Genomic DNA, 22681 nt, shown 5'->3' with positions numbered 1-22681 from the left:
TGTAGTTCATACCAGAGTTTAGACTTTGATTATCTTGCGATGAGAAATGACAGCACTGTAGATGTTTGGTCAAACCTTAAAAATGACATTATGCACAATATATCAAGATGTCATGCTCACAGTATGTGCTGAGGATAACTCTCAGCTACTACCACATATAAATTCAGCTCAATATCTGTAAAACTGATGGAGTTATGGCCATTTTTGTCTTCACTAAGGTTAATAAGCTGTGGACTGATTTCAAAAGTTAACCAGTTGTAGCTGTACAAGGATAGTCATAGCGTGTACAGGGATGTGGTACTTAAAGCCCCACATCCCTATTGAAAGGACTCTGGTTCCAAAGACCCAACACAGCAGCTTCCATAAATCAGGTCCCACTGGCTTCAACTTCCAACAATGAGAGAAGGCGAGGAGACGAAGTCTGGTATTTTAGTATGCAGCTATGGTCAGTATCAGGAAACATTACGTGACCAAAGAAAAAAAAAATCATATACTGTTCAGTTTTGTGCCACACAGGGAAACAGTAAGACATCTCTTTTTAAGCCACACATTAGCAAAATGAAAATGTCAGGTCTTTATTTTTATTATTTTTTTGTTAGTTTTTGTATAGTTTTCAACTCAACTTTCAACTATAAGAGTGAAAAGGGTTAAAAGGATTTGCAAATCTTTCTCCTTTACCTTCGGGTAGTGGAGTCTTATAAATAGGAAATCAATGTAAGTCTGAAAACCAATGTGTTTTTATGTTTATGAGGTTCCACTAATCCCAAATAACTAGGGTAAATCAAAAAGCTAAACCAAACAGCAGCTCAGGACAGGAGGATAAGACTGTTTGGTCTTTGAGCCAACAAGTTTTTAGGGATGGTCTTTGCCCCCTTTATCCCCCCTTCGCCCCCCACTCGATGGCACCCCAGAGTGACACCATAAAACCTGTGTGGGAATGCCACCACACGCTAATCTCCTTCCATTTAAGATAAAAGGCCGGTTTCTTCTTCTTTTTGTTTAGTGTCACACTTTATTTCTAAAAGAATAAGAATTTCTGAGTGGGTGTTTTTAACCTTCACTGTGGAGTTTTCTGTTCCTGTTGTGGTTCATCTCCAGTCCTGTGGAGCTCAAATCACATTTCAGACAAATCTTCAAACCACACCTTCCCTACAATGTTACAGGTATGTTTTTTTAATTACAGCTTTTACAATCATCATCATCATCATTATTGTTATCATATTATATTCAAATATCATCACTAATCTCCGATAATATGAATTCAAAATCATAACACAATTAGTTTTTTGTCTTTTTCCCCAAAATGTACACATACAGTTAGCATATCGTAAATGTTCATAAATTAAAACATATTATCTTTGTCAACCTTAAATGAAATTACAGTCAGTCCTTAAACTAAGTATGAAATGAACATACAGTTTAATACACACACACACGTACTGTACATACATACATACAATAGCAGTTATCATAAAAATGATAAAAATAAAATACACGTTTTACAAAGTCCTGACCCAAGCATTCACATCTTTAGATGATTAATATCATGACGTTCACTCTAAAATGGTTGATTTTTGGCATGCATATTAACACAAATGCTCCCTAACTATAATCTTTTCCCACCTCTCAGTTTGGACAGGAGTTTGTCATAAAGCACTTTGCCAGCTGTTTTGTCATTGGTCCTATTCACACTTGTGCATCTCAGCTCTGTTATGGCTTAAGAACATCTGTTTCATTTCTCCTGGTACATTCTCCAGGCGAACTTCCATCTCAGCCGACTCGCTTCTTTTGTTCTGGGATGTTTTTAGGCAGAATATTTTCTCTTCTCTGTCTAAATCAGAGTCACATCTACTGAAAACGTTTGTACAATTCTCTTGATCTGAACGGGAATGCATGTTTTTCTTTTTTCTTCCCCCCCACTTTTTAAAAATTATAAATACAATGTGTCAATATTGCCATCTTAGACTCAGAAACAGAAGATGAATTCACAACATGGTCACTTTCTACAGGCCACTTTCTACAGAATCGAACAGCGTCATGCCACAACTATGGATCGAGATGGAGAGAGAGAGAGAGAGAGAGAGAGAGAAAGAGAGACTGATGCATAAACAGACATTCACTCCGTGTCTTATCATTTTTTTCAGAAATCATTCACTCAATGTCTTTGATTATTTTGTGACACATGGCTCGAATGCTGTTGGTCATCTTCTAGTGTCCGTTTTTGCTTTTGTTCTTTAGTATTATTTTCTTCAAAAATGTCAAATCTTTTTTTCAGGATGGGGTAGAGGTGGAGTTCTAGAAAAGAAAAACGAGAAATACATTTAAAGTGCAATTTATTAGCTAATTACTAATGTTGATTCTGAAGAATGAAGAATCTTTTTCTTACCCAATGTGCTTATCTTTAGCAGGAATATGTTCTCACAGAACCCGACTCTCCTTTTGGACCAGAGTTTGCTGATAAAAGAGGAAAATTAGGTTTAGTGAACATCAATCAATTTGAAAATATGGGATTGGCAATTGGAAAATATTTTGCTGTAATTTCATAGAACAGCAGTAGGTAGTAGTAGTAATGTAATTTAATTAATTCCAAAAATAAAGCTACTTTTAGAAGCTTGTTAGCTATGATAAATAAAAACATTTATTGTCTTTTGTCTGAAGACAATAAAATCCACCTCAGACAAAAATCTAATTTCTCCACTTGTTTTCCCACACAAACTCTGGCTCCTGTTTGGACGGTTCCTGGATCGTCCCCATGGACTTCTTGTGTTTTCTTGGTTTCCCCTGGCTTTTTGCCAAGTCAAGTTTTTTGTTTCTTTGTGTTTTGGTTTGGACTTTGGTATCAAATCATCAAACGTTAACATTTTGTGACACACATTGAATTTTTTTTAATCAGTGCTTCTGCAGCAGGAGACCACAATTTCATATCTCATCTAAAACTGCACCTCCTCACCTTCACTCTGGACTTTCCTCAGGGTGACAGAGGGGGTCGAGATGGCCGAGGCACGGAAATTGGCAGGTAATGTTTCTGAGGAATCAGAGGTCACACCACGGAGGTCCTTCTCCCGGAACATCTTCCTCCAAGATGGTGACCGCGTAAATGTTTTTGTGCCATCCTGGGGAGAAAATGAAACAATGCTGGTGATTAAACCCAATGGCATTCACAGCAGAGGCTATTTATTAGTCACTGTTAATAAACTAGTATTAGACAAAGCAATATTACACAGCTTAGTTATACATGCTGTAACTAAGCAATTAGCACCCATGTAAACACAGCTGAGCCACTTCACCATGCCAAGAGTTTGCCAGCAGTGACAAATGCCAAAAATGCTGACTTTATAAGGAAGAAAATGAATTTGTCACCATGCTTGCTTAACTAAAGTAAACATCTGACAAGTATGCAACAAAAGCCTTGATTTCAAGTAAAACAGCCAGGCTGGTTCCAATAAACACGACCTTCCATCTTTAAGCCAAAAAGATTATCTGGAGTGATTTTGCTCTGACTGTTGGCTTTGTCGTACCTCATCAGGCCTCCTTTCTGTTCCCATGGAGATGAGAGCATTATACTCCTTGTCCAGGAGCTGCCTCGCCTGCAAAGAGACAAACTGGAGTTAGATCTAGCATCAGCAGACACAACAGAGACAAAACAAGAGTGACTTAGAAGTTGAAGGTGAGAACTATTTTAGGAATGTGGAGTACCTGTGTGTTCTGGTTTGGTATCTGAAGAAGGAGGGCCAAGTCAGTATAGTCAAAGGTGTCATCCAGGGCCAAGAGGGCCCCATGGACCCCACTTTCTAATAGGTTGTCTGCAAACTCCTTCAGACCGATTGACTGCACCCAACACATCACTCGCTCATTAGACCAAACCATCACATCTGAGGAGAGAAGCACAAGAGAAAGTCCATTTTATCAGCAGAGTAACAAGAACAAGGAAATGTTCTGAACTTATTTCTGATAAGAAGACTGGTGTATTGTCGACAAAACCTACCTTGGTTCTGATGCTGACTCTCCTCCCTCCTCCTCTCCAGCTCTTTCCTGTCGTAGTTCAAGCGCTTCAGGCACATGATACCATAATGAAGACTCACCCTGTATGAGGAAAAACTCACATTAGCTCATTAATTTTTACAACTGTTGGCTACGACGTAAAAGATGTATCACCATTTAAAGAATCAGGGATGTAAATATGATGCCAAGAAACCTAGAAGCTACTTGAGGTAAAAATGGTGAATAAGTGTGCACCTGTGGAAACTGTCCACCATCTTCAGCTGGCCCCTCAGCTCCTTCTTGGTGAGGTGATCGAGCATTCGGGCATCCACCAGTGACTCCATGAAGTAGGAGCGATACTGAGGCAGACCCAAACTGGGCAGCCATTCGTTTCCCACCCACTCATGGTTCATGTCTCCATAGGCCAGAATCTGGAAGAGGACGAGTTTGATGCAGATGAATGACAAAAATCTAAAATAAACAAGCTGAATTAATTTTCAAGAATAGGTTAAACACAAGTTTAAAGGATTTAAAGATGAACACATTATTTTGTTTGATTTAACTGGAACTGATTCTCAAACTTCAAACTTACACTGTATTTAATATAAAATATATATGTCTCTGAATTTTTAATTTGTTGATTCTAGTAGCAGTTTTGAACACACATAGTTTAATGTGTGCTTGTTTTAAATGATAGATTGAATAAAATAGGATAGCTACTAAAAAGTGAATCTAAAGGAAAAAGTCATAAATTAACATTGTTTCAAACGGCCACCAGGAGGCGACTGGCTGCATCGAGGTTAAAGGGATAGTCTGATCACTTTTTGAAGCTATGTTCTGTTAAATAGGTATCAATGAATATTTCCTTACCAGCTGTGACATTAGTCATACAACACAGAGTATTAAGAAAAGAGAGCTTTAGTTTATATCATTTTCTGGCTTATAAAATAATCTTTTTCAAAAATGTCACGCTGGTATTAAAGAACGCTGCATTAGCAAATGTTAAAATTCTCCACTTTTGCATGACACTGTTTGCTTAACTGAATAACATCTGTGCTACTACCTAAATGTATGTATGCTGGACATAGACTGTGTATGTTATGTTGTTGATGCTGAGGCTGCTGAATGAACCAGTCTACTTGATCAGCGCGTCTAATCATTCAAAAGTTTACTTAACTTCCAGTGGACTAATACATTCAACAGGGTCATTACTCCAAGTCCTGTGACTCATGTCATGGCTGTTAAAATTCTAACTTTTGATAACTATTTGACTAAACATGGCCTAAAAAAATGACTAGACTATTCATTGAAAGAGAAGATTTTTGCACTATTTTTTACCAAAGAAAAGATTTCTCCAATAAGTTTCTGAATTGGATGGTTACATTAACTTCCTCATTAAAGTCGAAAAGTTGTTTTTGAAAAAGTTGTTTAATATGACAACAGATGAGGCTTATTTACATGAATTTCTAATTGTGCAACAAGCTCCATTCTTCTATTCTCACCTGATCCCAGCTGAACTCCTTCTGCTCCTTTTGGTTCAGTTAGAGAAAAACAGGAAAACAGAAAGAGGGAAGAAGAGGGAAAAGTCACCAGGGAAGAGAGTGTTTGGGTGTGGATGTGTGTGTGTGTGTGATAGTGAACCAGTGCCAGAAAAGAATCAGGAGGAGATAAAGGGCAGAAGGAGGCAAAAGCTTTGTTAGTGAGTGAAAATTAGTGGAAAAAAAAATACTACATCAAAATAGATTTTTAGAAAATAGCAAAGGAAGAATGAAGTCAAACATGCCTAATCAGAGACAAAGAAAAATAAAAACATAATTATATAGAGTAAAAGAAACAACACAAAACCAAATCAAAATGAGAAAATTCTAAACTCCTTTTAGAATTGAGATGAAATGTTATAATTACTGGTTTGGTGGCAGCAGCGAGGGACTCCATCTCAGCATGGGTCATCCAAATATTACTAGTTGACTGTAAAGGCAGAGAACAAATGATCAGTCCCTTTCCCTAACTTAAAAGTACAGAATTGTTCATTTAACAGCACATATTAGGGTTGTTCTCAATGCTTTCCTCTGAGCCTTACAGAGCGAGTGCTCGCAGGTGCCGACGGGCTCGTGAGGGAAACCATTTCCTGGATGGCCAGACGAAGTTTGAGCCTGTGCAGAGGGTTACTGATACCGATCTCTCTCTGAATCTCTGTGTCCGACAGGTTGGCCATGATGGCGCCGCTTTTCACGTTGGCACGGCAGGCTGCCACATACCATGCAGGCATCCCAACCCACAGCTGAGTAAACAGAGAGGAGATATGGCTCATTTTGTATGGAAAATCTTGTATACTTTATACAATCAGGCAACAAAAAGTGACTGACATTGTTGTCTTGACTAATTACTGAAATTAACCAATTTCTCTGAGAAGTATCTTGGAGCGCTATGGACTTCTAAATGACAACATCAGTATTTTGGTATTACAGTACAGGTTGTGATGATATATGTACCTCGAGCCATGTTACAACAGTGGGACCGTCCCATGAGGCGAAAGGAAGACCCTGACGACAAGCTTCCTCTAACAAGTCGTGCCTGGTAGGGGAAGTGGAAAATCGAGGTTTGACAGAGATTAATTTCTTTATATCTCACCTTACCAATGTCTCTCTTTATAAATAGAAAATAACACTGAACATGAGATATGAAATACCACATTTGTGTCTCATGGCACCGCGATGGCATTTGTATTTATAACTTAATACCGACAGGGGCATAAAAAGCTCCAGCACAAGCCTGGTTTGTGTCACCTGGCTGTGTAAATTACAAATCTGCTGTCATGTTGAAGATTCCAAAGATCTCTCGATAACATGAGAAGTGTGTGGAAAGGTGCCCGCTCTTACTTCTTTTTGCTGCGGCGATCTTTTTCCACCGTTCCAGTCCCGAGTTTTGCCAAGCCTAATGGGTCAGCTGAACCAAGGTCATCAGATGGAGTGGAGGCTGTTAGGATATTAATTAAACACAATGGGTCATTCTTAAATGAATTTTTTTACTTGAACTAAAGGGGGAAGTTTAGCAGCAGTTAAGTAGTTTCCAATCTGTGCACAGACCCAGTGAGGCAGATTCACGTCCAGGTGCACCGATTCGTCCCTTCTCCTTTTTGCCAAAGAGACGTCCAATAGAGGACTTGATGCTTTTCTTTTTGCTGGCTTTGTGAAGGGAATCCTGGCTAGCAGTGGTGGAGCCATCAGCAGAAAGACTGGAGAAATAAGAAAAAAAATCACAGAATTTAGCACACACACAGTAAGTGTATTTTAGGGCTATTTTGTGAGCTGTATAAATGGTTTGCAGGGACTCATTTTTGTACCTCCGGAATTCACGGTGGTCGTCGAGGCCTGCGCCTGGGTGAGTGTGAGTCATTCTGTCCAATCGCAGGGCTCGAGGAACAGGTGGAGGGGTTGAGTCGATGAGGGCAAGTGCTTTGCATTCTTCACCTTCTTTGCTATTCTGCAGGGTGGAAAATATTCCAGATTTGCACAGCGCAAGTCAGTTTGACGTCATTATTCAGCTGACATATCAGCTTGGATACAGTACCTGTCTCTCTGTCTCTCTGGCAGGTGAATGTGGCAGGCGGGGGGTGGAATGTCCTGAACTGGGAGGCGAAGGAGACGCAAGTGTGGAGGATGTGATGGAGGGAGTCATATAGCCTCTTCCAACACTGTCTCGTCCTCCCAACGAGGACGGTGGAAGAGATGAGGCATCGAGGGCCACACTGCTGACCCGACTCTCAATCTCTTCTGCCCTCAGCTCCGTGCTCTCCTTCTCTTCCTGAATCAGCCTGAGGTGAGAGGAGAGACGTTTTCATAAGTCCAAACTTGTACATCATTCTGAATTAACCTAATAGTTTAAATTACTATTTTCTTTTGTTGTCATTCAGACTCTCTTGCTTACTTAATCTCTTTATTGATGGCCTCCAGTTGCTCCTGAAGCATGATGGCCAAAGTCTGTACATCTGTCTGTCCACTGGGAGAGAGCAGCTCAGATCCAAATAGGGTCTCCCTGTCCTCTTCATCATCAGAGCAACCCCCCTCTACACCACCCTCAAACCCAGGACCTAGCATGGTACCGCTGTCCCACTCACCATACTGTGAAAAGAAAAAAGAAGAAAAATAACAAATTTTATCTACTTCTTTTTTCGTAGCAGCATTATGTCAGTATGAAATTAGCACCTTGTTGCTATCATCTCTAGGAGGTCCCCAGCGGCCGCGGTGTGCCCGCCTGACCACCACACCGCTGGAGGAGCTGCTGTAGCCAGCTGGGAGCGAGCCACTGCCCTGAGGGTACCGCAGCTCCGAGGCGCTCCCTGGAAGAGATCTTCGAAAAAGGGTGGAGGGAAGTGAACTCACGCTGCCCGCCCTACAATGAGATCCAGAATTCAATTGTTATGTCACATTACATGAAAAAACAGCACCTTAGTTTTCTGTAAATAAACATTTGCATATTCATTATTTAGATCAATGCCCAGATAAAAGAATTAGGGTTTTAATCAACAAATATAAGGAAAAAACTTAAAGTTCATATGCAGTGGGAGGAACATTTATCTCTAACATTTCTTGGGTATTCATAAATTGTAGTGTGTGCTACGTCACTACATCTCCACAACAGTTCATTGTGGCTAACCTGGAATAGGAAGATCCAGGCCTGCCTCTCAGCTGATCCAGCTCCAGTTGGACTCGCTCCAGCTCTGCAAGTAGCTGCTCCTGTAACACACATGACAAAAGATAACCAGTTATTTGTGACAGAATTTTTAAACATCATAATTGTGACAAAGTTAAAACTGTGAGTGCACAGCTAAAGGAGAGGTTACCTTATTCGCAATAAGATCATCTTGGATTTTCTTCATGTTGGACAGCTCCTCTGAAAGAGCATTCTGACAGAGCAAACAATTTTTTTAATGAATTTATGGATTTTACATGAGCATCTTAGTAATATGAAGTGGTGTTTTCCCACCTTCTCTTCTAGTGCTGCCATCCTCTCTTTGAGGTGGAGCTGAAGTCTCTCGTTGGACTCTGACAGAAGCTTGTCCACCGTATCTGAGAGGCGTTTGTTGTGTTCGTCATTCATCTTCTCCCTCTGCCTCGCCTGAAACCAAACCATAAGGAACAAATGACCCTACAGCTCACTTTTTGCATCTGTAGACAAGCTGAAAAATACAAATCGTGATACCCTTTGAAGCTCTTGATTCTTCTCCTCAAGTTGGGCCTCCATTTGCCGTAGTCGCTCCTCAAAGTTTCCATGGCGCTCTTCTGCCTAATAACAACAAACCCGAGGCCATTAAAAGCCAGTTTTTGATACAAAATTGTCTAAAGGACTACAGTATTATTATTATGAAATGATAAATTATACTCAATGAACTCATATGAGAACATGGTTCCCCAGGATTACAGTACCTTGTTTAGAGCAGCCACTCGTTGAGCAAGCTGGGCCTCAATTTCAGGCAACGTCTCTGCCCTCTGCAGGGTCTGCTGGAGCTTCTGCTTGGCCTCATCCAAACGCTCCTGCAGTTGCCTGTTCTTCTCTTCACTCTGGGCACAAAAGAGCAAACACATACTTATGAGCTCTGAGGCTTGCATTGGGCCCTCAAGATTTGAAATATTTTCATGTTTAATTGCAAACACTGCAAGAGAGAACAATTTTATTACAATCGCAGATGGGGATTAGAGTATTTGAGACAAACTTTACTTGTCTGTACAGGGACTCCTTGCTCGCCAGCTCATTTTCCAGCTTGTCTTTGATGTCGTGGAGAGAGGTCGCCTCCCGCTGGGCACTCAGATACCTGCATACAACATAAACCATTCAGTGTAAAATGAGATTGTTAACTGGTGAGTTCCGCTGGCTGTGAACTTGTGTTGTAAATGTGTGCAGTGGTCTTCTGTGGCAGGAGACTCACTCAGCGTACCAACAGACTCACTACTCAGCACACTGGGCCATCCTGGTGCCTGGCGGTGACTCTCTAAACTCATCTCTTGGTCGCAGTAATTTGTGACAACAGTGTGTCAGAAAGACAACTTAAAATTGAAAAAATAATAAGAATGGGTGACCAAGTTTTAAACAAAAACATTGCCTGTGCTTGGAGAATGTGTTTGGGATGACTCTCAAATGTTTTTGCTAAGGTTGATTAGCTGTGGTGGCCATCTTGAGGATGTTGAACAAAATGACTAGTTGTATTTACAGTGTTTTCCAGTTACTGTAAAAGGCTGAAATTGTGTTGTTTTTTATAAATTTAGTGAAATTGACAGAACTAAAAAGCAGCAACGATTACCTTCGTTCCAGTGTTGTAATTCTTTCTTCCATGTCTTCTCTTTGGCAAAGAGCCTGAAAAAGGTAGCAGTATATTATGAAACATAATTGTATCCTGTTAGATGTAAAGTTACAGTTCTATATGCAGCTTAACAAGAGGAGAATGTTTGTGAATGGCCTGCTGCTTAGTCAGTCTTTTTAAATGTTGCAGTGTTGAAATGATCATACAATATATAACAGCAGTCAGAAAAAAAATAATATTTTCTTCTCATTGCATTCCAGAATAACACAGTACATTTTTAGTACAAAACCCCACAGCGTGTTTGAATCTACTTTTGAAACCCCAGGTGCCGAGACAGCTCAGCGTTTTTGGCCAAAAAGAGACAGATTGGACCAACAGACCTCTTTCACTTCCCTTTGGAGCTTCTGATTGGCCTCCTCTGTCTTCGTCACCTCCCTCCTGGCGGCAGCAAGCTGTTCCTCTATTTCTCCGACCTGATGTGACACCACAAAGCCACATGAAATGACACAGATTAAAACCTTTTAAATCACTATTATCTGCCACAGGTCTAAGTTAAAGCAACAATAATTGAGTATGGGTGTCTGTCTGGTTTTTTGGACTGAAATGACAGTAATGAAATGGCATGACATAATGATTTAAGAGTCTGACACATTTAACATGCAAAATATCTCTATCCACATGTTTGTTTTCTCCCCAGTTCTTTGTTTTCTGCAGACACTCAAAAGGAACAAAACTGTTTTTCTAATTAGCAAGCTACATATTGATTGCACCAATTTATTCTGCTGCATACAGCTCGTCACACTGTGACTAGGTTCAAAGACTTCTTATTGCCTAAAATCCACCATTATTGTGTTGTTTTTTTTCCACAGCTGTAATAGTGTAATTTGCCACTAGAGGGAGGAGAATTCCCAGCTGAAGTACACATTTCTCCTTCATGTAAAATATTGTGTGGCTGGAAATGCGTATAAACTACATTGGAAAATGAAGTAATAAGACAAATAAACATGGGCAGACTAATGGTGTTGCCTGCCTTCTTCCAATGATGGCAAGAAATCAAAAAAAGACATACCAGCAGAATTTACCAATATTTGAACAGAATGTGGTGACAGTAATGGGCCCATTTACTAATAATACATGGGCACAGCAATCTAATCTGATGGAGTTCACTTATAATGTCCTGTTTAACAGATTTGTTTTTTTTTGTTTTAGACTTGTATTATTAGGTCGTATAATGACATTCAGAGGCTTTAACTAAAATATTTCTGCCATGACTTCTCATTTTAACCCTGAAAGCAAACACTGAGTCTGGAACAGTAAAACCATCCTTGGTCTTAGAAATAATGCACATTCTGAAGTTCATATGTGCTCACCATGAGAGATACATGGCATCACTCACCTGCCGGCACATGAGAGCCAGCCTCTCCCTCAGCTGGGAGAGTTCGGCTCTCTGTCGCTCTATCTCTCCTTCTCGCTGTCTTTCGATCTCCCCATCTTCCAGGCCAGCTGATGGACCGTTGGGTAGCCGCTGGAATGGTTGGCAATAAAGCAAAAAATGAGAGCGATTAAGAAAAGACAATGAGTTAGAATAAGTTTCGAGCTCTAGAGAAGTTAAAAGCACACTGACACACCATGGAACCCAAAAACTACTTTTCTAACACAAACACAAAAACATCTGGAACCAACATGCAGAAAACCCTCCCTTACATCTTTCCCGCCGTCCACCCCTTGTTGACGTCTTTTAATTTGGTCTCTTAAAGAGATTACCTGAAAAATGGGAGACAAAAACGGGCAAATAAATGTTGCAGGTTTTTTTTCCCATTTTGAGACAGCTGAGTTTGTTTGAGATGCAGGAGTTTGTTGCATCAGACTTTACCTCTTGAGAAGATGCTGCAAGCTGATCTTCTAACATGGACACCCGCTCGAGGGCCACACGGAGCCTCTCTCGAACCTGCCGATTGAAGCAAATAATACGATTCAACCAAACAGTGGAAGTGATTTCATCAAAGTGAAGAGTGCTCATACGCAGCATGTATGGCATTTTATCAGTCCTATGAAAACCAGATTTGTGCATGTAAAATGAGCAGGAAAATCAGTAACTGAAAGGTGAAAAAAATCTTGAAAGGGGAACTGTTCTACCCTTCAAATGCACGAGGGGTTTTTAAACGTTGCAGATGTGGTAAAATAGCATCAAAAAATAATTATTAAAAGGTGTGTTAAATGTAATGGTACCAACAAAATACAAAATATTATCAGGATTAGAAAATGTAAACCACATGTACTTTCATTAATGATATTAGTTGAAGTATTTTTACCAAACCGGTCCAGAAGCAATGACCAAACAAGTTTGTGTTTTTGCAGTAGTAGTATAGTGGAGGTTGAATTTTTCAATCTTAGGGCTACAGCAGAAGCCCTAAGCAGAAGGATATGTACAGTAATGTTGGAAATTTGTGAAAAAAAGAGTCTAAAAGCAGTTTGAAGCTAAATAATTGAATATAATTTAAAGCTCCTTTATTTGACCCACCTTCTCATCCAAGGCTTTGTGATGCTCAAACAGAGATTTGAGGGCCTTGAGGACTTCCACCTCACTGGAGACCCCTGCAGGGGACTGGGCTTGCCTCTTGACCACGGTCATTCTCAGACTGCGCTCGTGGCGAGACACTAGACACTCCAGATGTTCGAGCAATAACTGCAGGATTGAATGAATCACACGGGAGGAAGAGGGGAAAGTAAAGGCAAAGTGAGGTTAAAGGTTAGACAAGTAGTTTAAAGGATGTGGACAAAGAAGGTGAGGAGGTAATAGAAAATCAGAGAAAGGGTGTGGAGGGTGACAAACAGAGAGAAGAAGCAAAGGAATGAAGAGTATTGGGGAGTGACAAAGAGAAAAAAAACGAGTGAGTCCCTCAGTGGGCAGGAGAGATAAGAAAAGCAGACAAAAAAGGGGAATGAAGAGATAAAAAAGAAATGACACAATCACAAGGGTGAAGAAGCTGAGGCAGAGGCTGTGCTACAGTGCTAACAGGCAAAATGGCCGCTAAACATCTTACACGTGTGTTGTTTCTCTCCGCTTTGAGCTCAGCAATTTCCTCCTCCCTCTCAAGAAGCTGCTCCCGGCAAATGTTCAGCTCTTTAGTCAACACAGCAAACTCCTGTGGAATACACAAGCTGCATTCAGGGGCGCGAAAACAAACCGTCTGAATGTATGTTTTTAATGCTCCAAGTGTTGTCTGCACAGCAATGGACGGCAGGTTACAAATATACCTTCCAGTTCCAGGAAGACTGAGTTCTGCAAATTAAATATGACTGGCTGCTTCAAAGGGATAGTTTAGATTTTTTGAAGTGGGGTTCTGTAGAAAGGTTATGAACATTTTAGACCTTGTCCACACTGAAGGGCAGTTTAAAAAAAACAAACAAAAAAAAACTTATTTGTTGTTTTTATAAATATCCTTGTAAACATAATTTGTACAAATGGCTTCTTCCACATTAAAAACACTAAGCATGACCCAAACCGCTGCAGTAACTATGGCTGGCCTGTATGTGGTGTTTTAACGCTGCCACAAAAATAGACCAAAAACAGGAACCAACAAGTGACACACATACATAAAGCTTACACACTGGGTGTAAAATGTAATCACAAAAAAAATAGGACGCCCTCAGGTCTTTGGTTAGATTAGTTGTAGAGCTATGACATCATCATTTTCAAATGGTTACGTTTTGCACTTCTTTGTGAAAATGCAAGGATGGCAATAAAAAATTTTTTCTCTATGGAACTCATTTTCAAAAAATACCATTAAGGGCTCCTAAACTTTTGAATATTCACAAAAATTGTTTCCGTGTGGATGGCCTCTTTTACTTGTTCTAGCTCTTTGAACAGCCTCTCTTTAGAAAATTAGCAGTTAGTACTTGATACGCAAATGGATAATTCAATCAGAGCCACCTCCAAAGTGGATTGTTGTCATCTTAAAACAACACCTGTCGCTGTCAATTTCATATTACACAGTTATTTAAACAAAAAACATGACAACCATGTGAATGGACTACGAGTTAGCTTGTTAATCTGGTCAGAATCAAACTTCATTCTTTCAAACGGAGGCTGATCAAAGAGCTATCTACAACAGGTAAGATATTAATTGCTCATAACCTTTTTACAGAACACCATTTTCAAAAATATGAACTGTTGCTGAAAGTATATAAAGACAGAGAAAAGGCACAAAAAAGATGAAAAATGTACATAACCAGAGGCTTCCAGATGCTTTGTGAAACACCTGAGATCAGAAATGTAGGAGGCCGTCCATGATGTAAACCTACATAACAATCAGGTGAATCACTGACACAATTTCTACCACCACTCTCTCCTGCTCATCCTCCTCTGTGAACTCTTATTCATGGACAGATTACATCACACTGTTACACAATGGCTCGGCACTGGAATGCACAAGAGAGACCCCGAAAACATGGCATCAAAAAGGTGTTTACAGCAGCAGTGGGAATACAACTGCAACTCCCGAGTGCAAACGGGAGAACATTTCGAACATGAACGTACAACACCAGTACCATCCATGGCAAATAAGTTTTTTATGTCTTCATTAAACACTTTCAAGGCTGTCACTTAGAAGCAATAACTGTTTATAAGATAGATGAAAATATTGCTGCTGTATGCACTCAAAGCCCGTCTCCTAAATGATGATAAACCAGCATAAAGTCATGAGAAATCTCTTTGTGTTTAAAAGGGAGGAGAAGAGTCAGAGTCACATAGATTTATACAGATGGTGACACAGTGGGTTCATTGGCTATTAGCCTTATAGGATTGTTTCTTGTTTGGATGGGGGTCAGCTTCTCAGTTGGCTTCCCTTGTCTCTTTGTTGTTTCCCTTCTTTATAATCTCATTCTCAGTTCTCAGTCTCTGGGCATTGCTTTTCATTCATTTAAACGAGGCTCCAAAGTGTCCCTGGAGTTACACATGTAGAAAATACAATTTTAATACATTTTGTAGAAAAACAACCTTTTAAAAAGACCATCAGAGTCTGTAGTTAGAAGTTGTAGCCAGTAGATCTGAGACAAGTCTCTAAACTTGAGACAAAATATTTCTTATTTTCATACTTTTTTTATAGTTAATTGTTTTAGACGTTTGTCTGTGTCTAGCCAACAAAAATATTTTACAGCAAAAACAAGGTAAATAGCACTTTCTATTTTTTCTTTTTTTTGCAAGAAGATTCCCCTCCTTTTTTCTGAGTTACCATGGTAACAAATCGCCTAAGTGCGTCACCTACAGAGATCCTTGGGCATACAGCCACATCGTGTCTACTACAGATAAAAAGAGACTACAGTTGAAGTAAACTACCTTTTAATCTCCTCAAATGCAAGAGTGAAAGTAGACTGCATGAAAAGGCTGGCTGAGTTTCCTTTGCTTAATTTGTGCAGATACACAGAGCACACAGAGGCTGCAGAAAACACTGAGCGAAAACACAGGAAAGTATGGCAGGAATCTGAATATACTCAGTCATAACTGAAGACTAGTCCCAAGAAAAAAGAGCTGTTCCAACAGTAACTGCAATAAATAAATAAATAAATAAAAATCACAGCTTTCACTTGAGTACTTACTTTTAAACTATTGTCTCACAGATACAATACAAATCTGACAAAAATGATTTTCTGGCTGAAGCTACTGCAGTATAAATATTTATCCCCTAACATTAGCAGAATACTAGCTAAAAGGTAATGGAAGCAAAACACTAACTAAAACGACAAAAGGCTAGCCAAAAGAAGCAGAGCCCCAGCTAAATTCTTAGAGTAACAGAAGTCTAGCTGAAAGCTAAAAGTAGCAAAAAGCTAACTGAAAGCTAAAAGAAAAAATGCTAGCTAAAAGTACCAAAAGTGTAGCAATAAACAAAAATAAACAAATGCTAAAACTGCTTTGGCTAAAAGTCAAAAGAAGTATGTAAGAATACAAAAAAAAAAAGATCCAGTATGCTGAAAAAGATTTAAAAGAGAAAAATGTTTATAAAGGAACTGAAGAGATCTTAATTTATTTCTAAGGGAAATATCCTTATTATTAAAGTCAAATGTTTTGAAACGTATAAAAGTTACAAAACTAAGTCATAGAATATTCAGCTCCTAAATGAGCCAAACCTTTTGACATATGCATAAGTAAAATAGCACAAAGTATTCAAAAGATGGCAGATTGCAAAAAATGCACAGAAAAAGTAAAGAAACAGGAAAACAATATTGTGAATGCTGACTCAGTATTTACACATCTATACCATGAGAGGTTAATTACAGATGCAACTAAAGACTAAAGAGCCAAAAGAGGATAACATAAAACACAAGTAAAAGTAACAATAACAGGAAAACTGAAGTAAAGAACATTCCAAGTCTACATCTGACTCAAGTCTTGCAAAAGATTTGTGGAAAAGCTTGCTTTAACGCACAAAAATACGTACTCTTGTATTTGTAACAAGAAGACAGACAAAGTTATTTGTTCTTATCACAATTCTTTGCCGAATCCCATCCAAACAAACTGAATCCCCATTGAACCTGAAAGGCTGCAGCCTTACCTGTGGCAGAGCGATGGACAGCTGCCTCTGAAGCGACTCCTTCTCGTGGCCGAGCTCACGGAGGCGTAGCTGCGCCGTGCCCAGGCTCTCCTGCGTCTCCCTCAGGTTTTCCAGCAGCCTCTCTCTTTCTGTCAGCATGTTGACCATTAGAGACTCCAGATTTCCTGTGCTGCCTCCTTCATCTCCTCCACCTCTGGGGTCCCTGCCACTGAATCCTCCTCCAGGCATCGTGCCTCCGGGCCCCCCGACTCCTGCTCCCGCAGGGGAGGTGGGGCCCCCGCCAGTCCCGCATCGCCCATCCTCAGATATGGTGGGCATCACCTCGCACATCATCATGAGACCGCGGGGTTTAGGTCAAGTTAATATTGAGAACTAAATGAGGGGATTGTACATGCAAAATGTCTGTAGTTGTGCCTGATTTACTTATTTTTTATGAGCCTGGACTAAAAGTTAGATGTAAAAAATAAAAATTTTTACATCTTCAGTTGTCCAAAAATATCCTCCTTTTGGCCTTTCTGTGTTTATTGCCTTTGTGTTTTCGCTTTGTTGCTTGGATTTGTAGGACTCTGCTTATTTGTCTTTCACCACAAAGTCCTGGTCTACTTGGTAAACAATCAGAACACTTATGTGTCCCCCTGTTATGCAAGAGGAAAAGGCAAACCCAGGGATGCCCTGCTGTGGGGCAGCAAGGACTGGCAGGGGACGAGGAAGGTACAGGGATATGGAGAAAAAAGGGGCGAAGGAGGGTTGATAATGAGGATTTGTGTCCACAAAGCAGAGTTCCTCACAGGGTCGGGAGTAAAAGCTGCAAGACAGGGCAAACAGTGCATTAGATCTTTTCAAATTAACTCCATTGAGCTTGGACTAATAAGTACAATATATAAGCTGTAGCTTCAGACAACAACAGAACATTTGATTTCAAATTGCTGTCTGTTTATGAATTCTACTCCATGTTATGTGGTGAGAAATTAATTTAGAAATGAATTGCATTTTAAATATTATCTTAAAGAACCAAGTTAGTAGTTTCCATTATCACCCTCCCCCTGAAAGCAGGTGGTACTGTTTTTGCTTGTGCATGTGTGTGCCTGTGTTTGTCTGTTGCCAAAATAATCCATGAACCACTGAACAAATTTAATGTAAACTTGCAGAAATTAATTGTTGGATGTACATCTACAGCATTTCTTGAAAGATTGGTAACCCTTTAATTTATGAGCTAAATCACGACTATCATATGTGAACTCTGACTTTCTTATACATTCAGCAGACTTACAAGGTACAGATCTTCTTAGTTGTCTTCCAGCAAAATATATAATTGAATAAATAAAGTGTTGTAGTGTATTTTTCAAAGGAAAAAGGTTTAAACTGAAGGCAGGCCAATTTAGCACTTAACTCATTTATTAAAGAGTCGTGCTGCTGTAAGACGTACATCAGGTTGTTTGGCATTGCCTTGCTGAAATAACCAACTTTTGCCCTGAAACACATGGCTGGATACTCGAATATGTTTAGCATTAATAATGCTTTGAGTTAATGCACAACCACATCATTTCTCTCTTCTTCCTTTTCTTTGTAACTTTTAAGACTTTTATATTTTAATTAACAGACCACTGGAGGGACAGTTTTCTTCTTTGTCCATTTTTATTTAGCTTAGATCCAGTGAAAACGGCAGCTACTCTGAATCTTTTCTTTTCATCTTTTTGTCTTGCAGACACGCATAGACTGTTAGAAGAGTCTATGCGTGTCTGCAGTGACTGCTACAAAATAAACAGTCGGATCTGTTTTTAATGCAGCCACCAGAGGGCCTAAAAATCCTCATCAATTTAGGTTTTGATCTCTACACACATTTTGACATGAAACTTCTGGATATTATATACATTTCACAAAGGGACCTTTATCCTCATCTTCTACCTTGTTAGGCTGCTCCGTTTAAACCCAAATATTTTGAGATATTCTTTTGTTACCACTGTTGTAACTATTTTTTAGAGGTTTTTCTGGCATCAAATTTAATGTGCGCATATATATTCAAAAACAGTACCATTTCTCAATTTCATCTTTTGATTAGCTAAAAGGAGCAATGGACCTTAATTAATATATTTCAGAGTGTATTAATCCATCATTAGTTAATGATTCCAAACTCTTTTAGAAACAGGATTTATACAAATTTAAAGAAGCCTAAAGAAACATTCTGGGAAAAACATTAAGGGAAAGCGCTTAAGAAATTAAAGACCTAGCAGTCCTGTAATGAATACATATTGCCCTCCACCTTACTTGCCAAATTTTTTACCAAAGACATTGTTTGATCTGTCAGTGCTTGGCATCTCGGCTACTATCATATACTATCATATACTATGTTTTTGCTCAGTATCGGCAAAAGTGACTGAGCTGCAGCCATTTTTGTGTTTGCTGAAGCTGATAACCTGTGGCCACCGTCTTGCATCAGGTTGATTCAAAAACGTTCATCAGTTGTAGATGCACATCCAATAATTAGTTTCTGAGACTTTCATTAAAATCCATTCAGTTCATTAGATATTCTGAACCACTCAACTGAACACACACATAGGCAGTTATGTTATTGTCTACCTTTCATGGTGGTGGGCAATAATAAAAATATTTTATGAATATTGCTTGAAGGTAATGTTTGCTTTTATTATAACAGTTGACAAATGGTTTGGTGGTCATTTTGTGATCAGCTGCAGGTCCATCATCACAATCTGCTTCTAATGCTGGGCAGGTTTGCAAAACTTATTTAATCTAACTGTAAGTTAAATGATTCTGAATAGTCATTTACACCATTTAGTTATGTGTAAAACATTTGATAAAGCATATTTTTAAAGCAACAATTGACTCGTGCATCTAAATAATCATTGTAACATGAGTTGTTGTGAAGCCACACTGATGAAAGTAAATTTTCTGAAGGATCTGATTAGAGATAGACCGATTAATCAGCCAACCAATTTAATCGGCCATTATTGGACACTTTTTAAAAATCGACAATTGACCATGCCTGTGCATACTTAAACAGCCACCAAGAAGAAAATGAAGATGCAGCTGGAGCTACAACCAGTTCAATTATTATTTTTTTCAGTATGAATGCACGTCTATGTATTTTTTTTACATGTACAAGTTCTTCTCAGGGTTGTTAAATGTACCTTGATTTAGAAGGTTATATTTTGTTACATGGAAAATACATACTGAACAACAACAACAACAAAAAAGAAACCTGTCTTGTAAGCACTGATTTCTAAAGATAGAAAAAGTCCTACCGGTAAACATCTACATCTAACTGTGTACTCATTACTAGACTGACCCTTTATTTAACAAGGCTTTGTGTATTAACAACACTCATTGTTTTAAAGGTAACATCAACATTTAAAACTGAAGTCTTTTTGTATTTCTCTGTTTTTTATATCTATGAGCAGTGCCTTGGTTATATTTGGCTTTTTAGATATTGAAGCAGTCTGGGTTAACAGTTGCTAGAAGCGATGTCACCCTCATTTTGCAAATAAAACGTGATTGCTATAATGCCCTGTTTATTTTCTTTCATCACAGTACAACAGTAATCTTTTTTTTTTATTACTGTTGTTGCTATCTCTTGCTGTTAGTCTATTCTTGGTCCCACGCCCAGGGTAAAGAGAAAACTCTGACCAAAGTGAAAGCATAATAATTACAGTAAGTTAAGGAATTGACTGCAGCGAAGCCATAATGCACTGAGATTTTTAGATTTTAAAACATAGAAACTCTTGAGTGCAGGTGACACACTCGCTGATGTAATTCTTCTTCACACAGGTGTGACACTGGGCCTGGAAACATGAACAGAGAACAGATGGAAACCTGAAACTTTGAGGCTTTTTGATTACGAGCACCGAAGACCAAAAATGGAGAAGCTGCAAGCTGGTAAATCTGAGGTCTGATACAGGACTGAATTAGCTCCTCATGCTGGTGAGCTGGTTGGAGCACTTGGCAACCTCACTCTGTGTCCCACTAAAAACCTTCCTACTTTCATTTCTGCTCCACTGATGGATAATTACTGATGCATGACCAGCATTGATTACTATTCCTTAAACTACAGTACAGGAGTTCAGATTTCAGATTCATTGATTAACAGATTGTATACAGAAACACAATCAAATTAGAAAAGTCGACAAACATCAGAAGGGAAGTTTCAGCCCAAAGGGAGGACGTTTAGTAGTTTCCTGCTTCAGAGCAGCTGAAGACCTCCTGATATAAAATGCTTTAATGAAAGACGCCCGAGTGAATAGGATCACAGCTGAAGGTTTGCTTAGCACCGAGGCTGCTGACTGTGATAACAGATTATGTTATGATTTAGCAAGTGTTAGGTTTGTTATTAGAGCCCTGATTCAAAATGTAATTTTAACAAAGCTTTGGCCTGTATGATCAACATACTGATTATATTCTGGGTGAATAAATAGGGTACTTATACAAAAGAAATATGTGTATAATGAGAAGTACAGTGTATGGATGATCTGAGTGGCCTAGCATTCCTTGAAAAAAATGCATATCACTCGCTGCCTTTAATGCCAGATTGTTAAACTAAGAAAGAAATTATGAATTTGTCGCCTTTTTGGACAAACATGTTAATAAAGTTATGCATAAACTCATGCGATATTGCTAAATCTTGTAAGGATCTGTCATTCAAATTATGAGTTGGGAATGACTCTCAGCTATTACCACATCAAACCTTTGCTCAATATTTGTTAAACTGACTGAGTTATAGACAATTTTGTGTTTTCTTAAGTTGATTAGCTGTGTTGGACATCTTGAATTGGACTGACTCCAAAAGTTAATCAGTTGTAAACGTACAACCTGTGATTACTCACTGAAGGTTTCGTTGAAACCCATACTGTGGTTCATGAACTATTTTGCTAACAAACAAGAAGGTTGACTCGCACAATTAATGCCAAAGTTTAAGCAAAGATGTCTTACAATGTGTAGCAATTGAAATATGTGTTATGAAATAGTCTCAGCTACTATCACACCGAATGTTGGCTAAATATCTGTAAAATTGATTGAGTTATGACTATTTTTGTGTTTTCTAAGATCAGTCAGCTGTTGCAGACAGCTTGAATTGGGTTGACTCCAAATAATAATCAGTTACAGATGTACATCTAATGATTACATTTTGAAAGTTTTATTAAAATATGTCTAGGGGTTCATGAGATATTTTGCTAACAGACAGACAGACAGAGTTGACTTCAATAGTTAATGCCAAACTCTTGTAGTTAAAAAGTAAAACATGAACGCTGAGAGCTCAGCTGCGATCCAAAATAACCTCTTGAAATATTTTTGAGTCGATAAAAGATTTTGAAACACACAGAAATGTCAACTCTAGAGTTTAAGGTCACCACTGCAAAGCAGATAAAAACTGTTTTCTTGAAATAATCCTAAATTCACTCCATTTTAATTTCGTGAGCACTTCATTAGCACAGGAGGGGCAACAGAAAAAAGGCGTAACACGAACGCTGCAGACTAGTTTAACTGTGCGGGTCCCTGTGCAGCGCACAATAATGCTTCTCAGTATTCTACTCAGTCATGTGACGAGTTTGCTCGGGAAAAACAAAGCTGAATCAGTCGGGGGCAAAACATAACTGTGCAGCCTGCGGTTTTGACTGAGTCGTCAGCTGGGAGGTCACTGGGCTTCGTGACCCATGTGTTTATGGATGTGCATGAAAGAGAGACAGCTAACCGTAAAACACGAGACTGCAGAGTTGTTATGAAGCAACGGCATCACCCTCCTTTCCTTTCGTTGATGTTTCATCGGCCGAGTAATGACGGCCTGCAAACATCCTATTCTGCAACTAGATTCTCCTGCACGTACATTTGAGTCACTGATGTG

The 22681-nt window shown here is 39.1% G+C and overlaps 1 protein-coding gene across 1 annotated transcript; it reads right to left on the bottom strand.

Moving 5' to 3' along the window:
• Positions 1 to 1821: 1821 nt before the first annotated feature.
• LOC108237238 (liprin-alpha-3) lies at positions 1822 to 17166 on the bottom strand. Its single transcript, XM_017418543.2, has 31 exons — positions 16831 to 17166; positions 13324 to 13425; positions 12801 to 12965; positions 12153 to 12227; positions 11984 to 12043; positions 11676 to 11804; positions 10660 to 10752; positions 10280 to 10332; positions 9700 to 9793; positions 9408 to 9542; positions 9184 to 9267; positions 8968 to 9099; positions 8825 to 8887; positions 8638 to 8717; positions 8187 to 8373; positions 7909 to 8102; positions 7552 to 7795; positions 7325 to 7464; positions 7068 to 7216; positions 6861 to 6957; positions 6474 to 6555; positions 6062 to 6262; positions 5887 to 5949; positions 5484 to 5510; positions 4237 to 4412; positions 3986 to 4083; positions 3697 to 3872; positions 3519 to 3587; positions 2951 to 3113; positions 2387 to 2454; positions 1822 to 2295 (listed from the first exon to the last, which is right to left on the bottom strand). The coding sequence occupies exons 1-30, from the start codon at positions 17164 to 17166 to the stop codon at positions 2402 to 2404; spliced, it is 3720 nt and encodes a 1239-aa protein (XP_017274032.1). The 3' UTR covers positions 1822 to 2295; positions 2387 to 2401.
• Between the last annotated feature and the right edge of the window lie 5515 nt (positions 17167 to 22681).

The sequence above is a fragment of the Kryptolebias marmoratus genome, linkage group LG17, assembly GCF_001649575.2.
Source record: "Kryptolebias marmoratus isolate JLee-2015 linkage group LG17, ASM164957v2, whole genome shotgun sequence".
Taxonomy (NCBI): Eukaryota; Metazoa; Chordata; class Actinopteri; order Cyprinodontiformes; family Rivulidae; genus Kryptolebias; species Kryptolebias marmoratus.
The sequence above is the reverse complement of the archived record's forward strand: the minus strand, read 5'-3'. Positions and strand labels throughout refer to the sequence as shown.

Coding starts and splice junctions, on each gene's coding strand:
- LOC108237238 (XM_017418543.2), bottom strand. CDS start 17,166: ATGATGATGTGCGAGGTGATGCCCACCATATCTGAGGATGGGCGATGC. Junction 5,950..6,061: donor CACCTGCGAGCACTCGCTCT/GTAAGGCTCAGA, acceptor CTGCCTTTACAG/TCAACTAGTAATATTTGGAT. Junction 3,873..3,985: donor GAGTCAGCATCAGAACCAAG/GTAGGTTTTGTC, acceptor TTCTCTCCTCAG/ATGTGATGGTTTGGTCTAAT.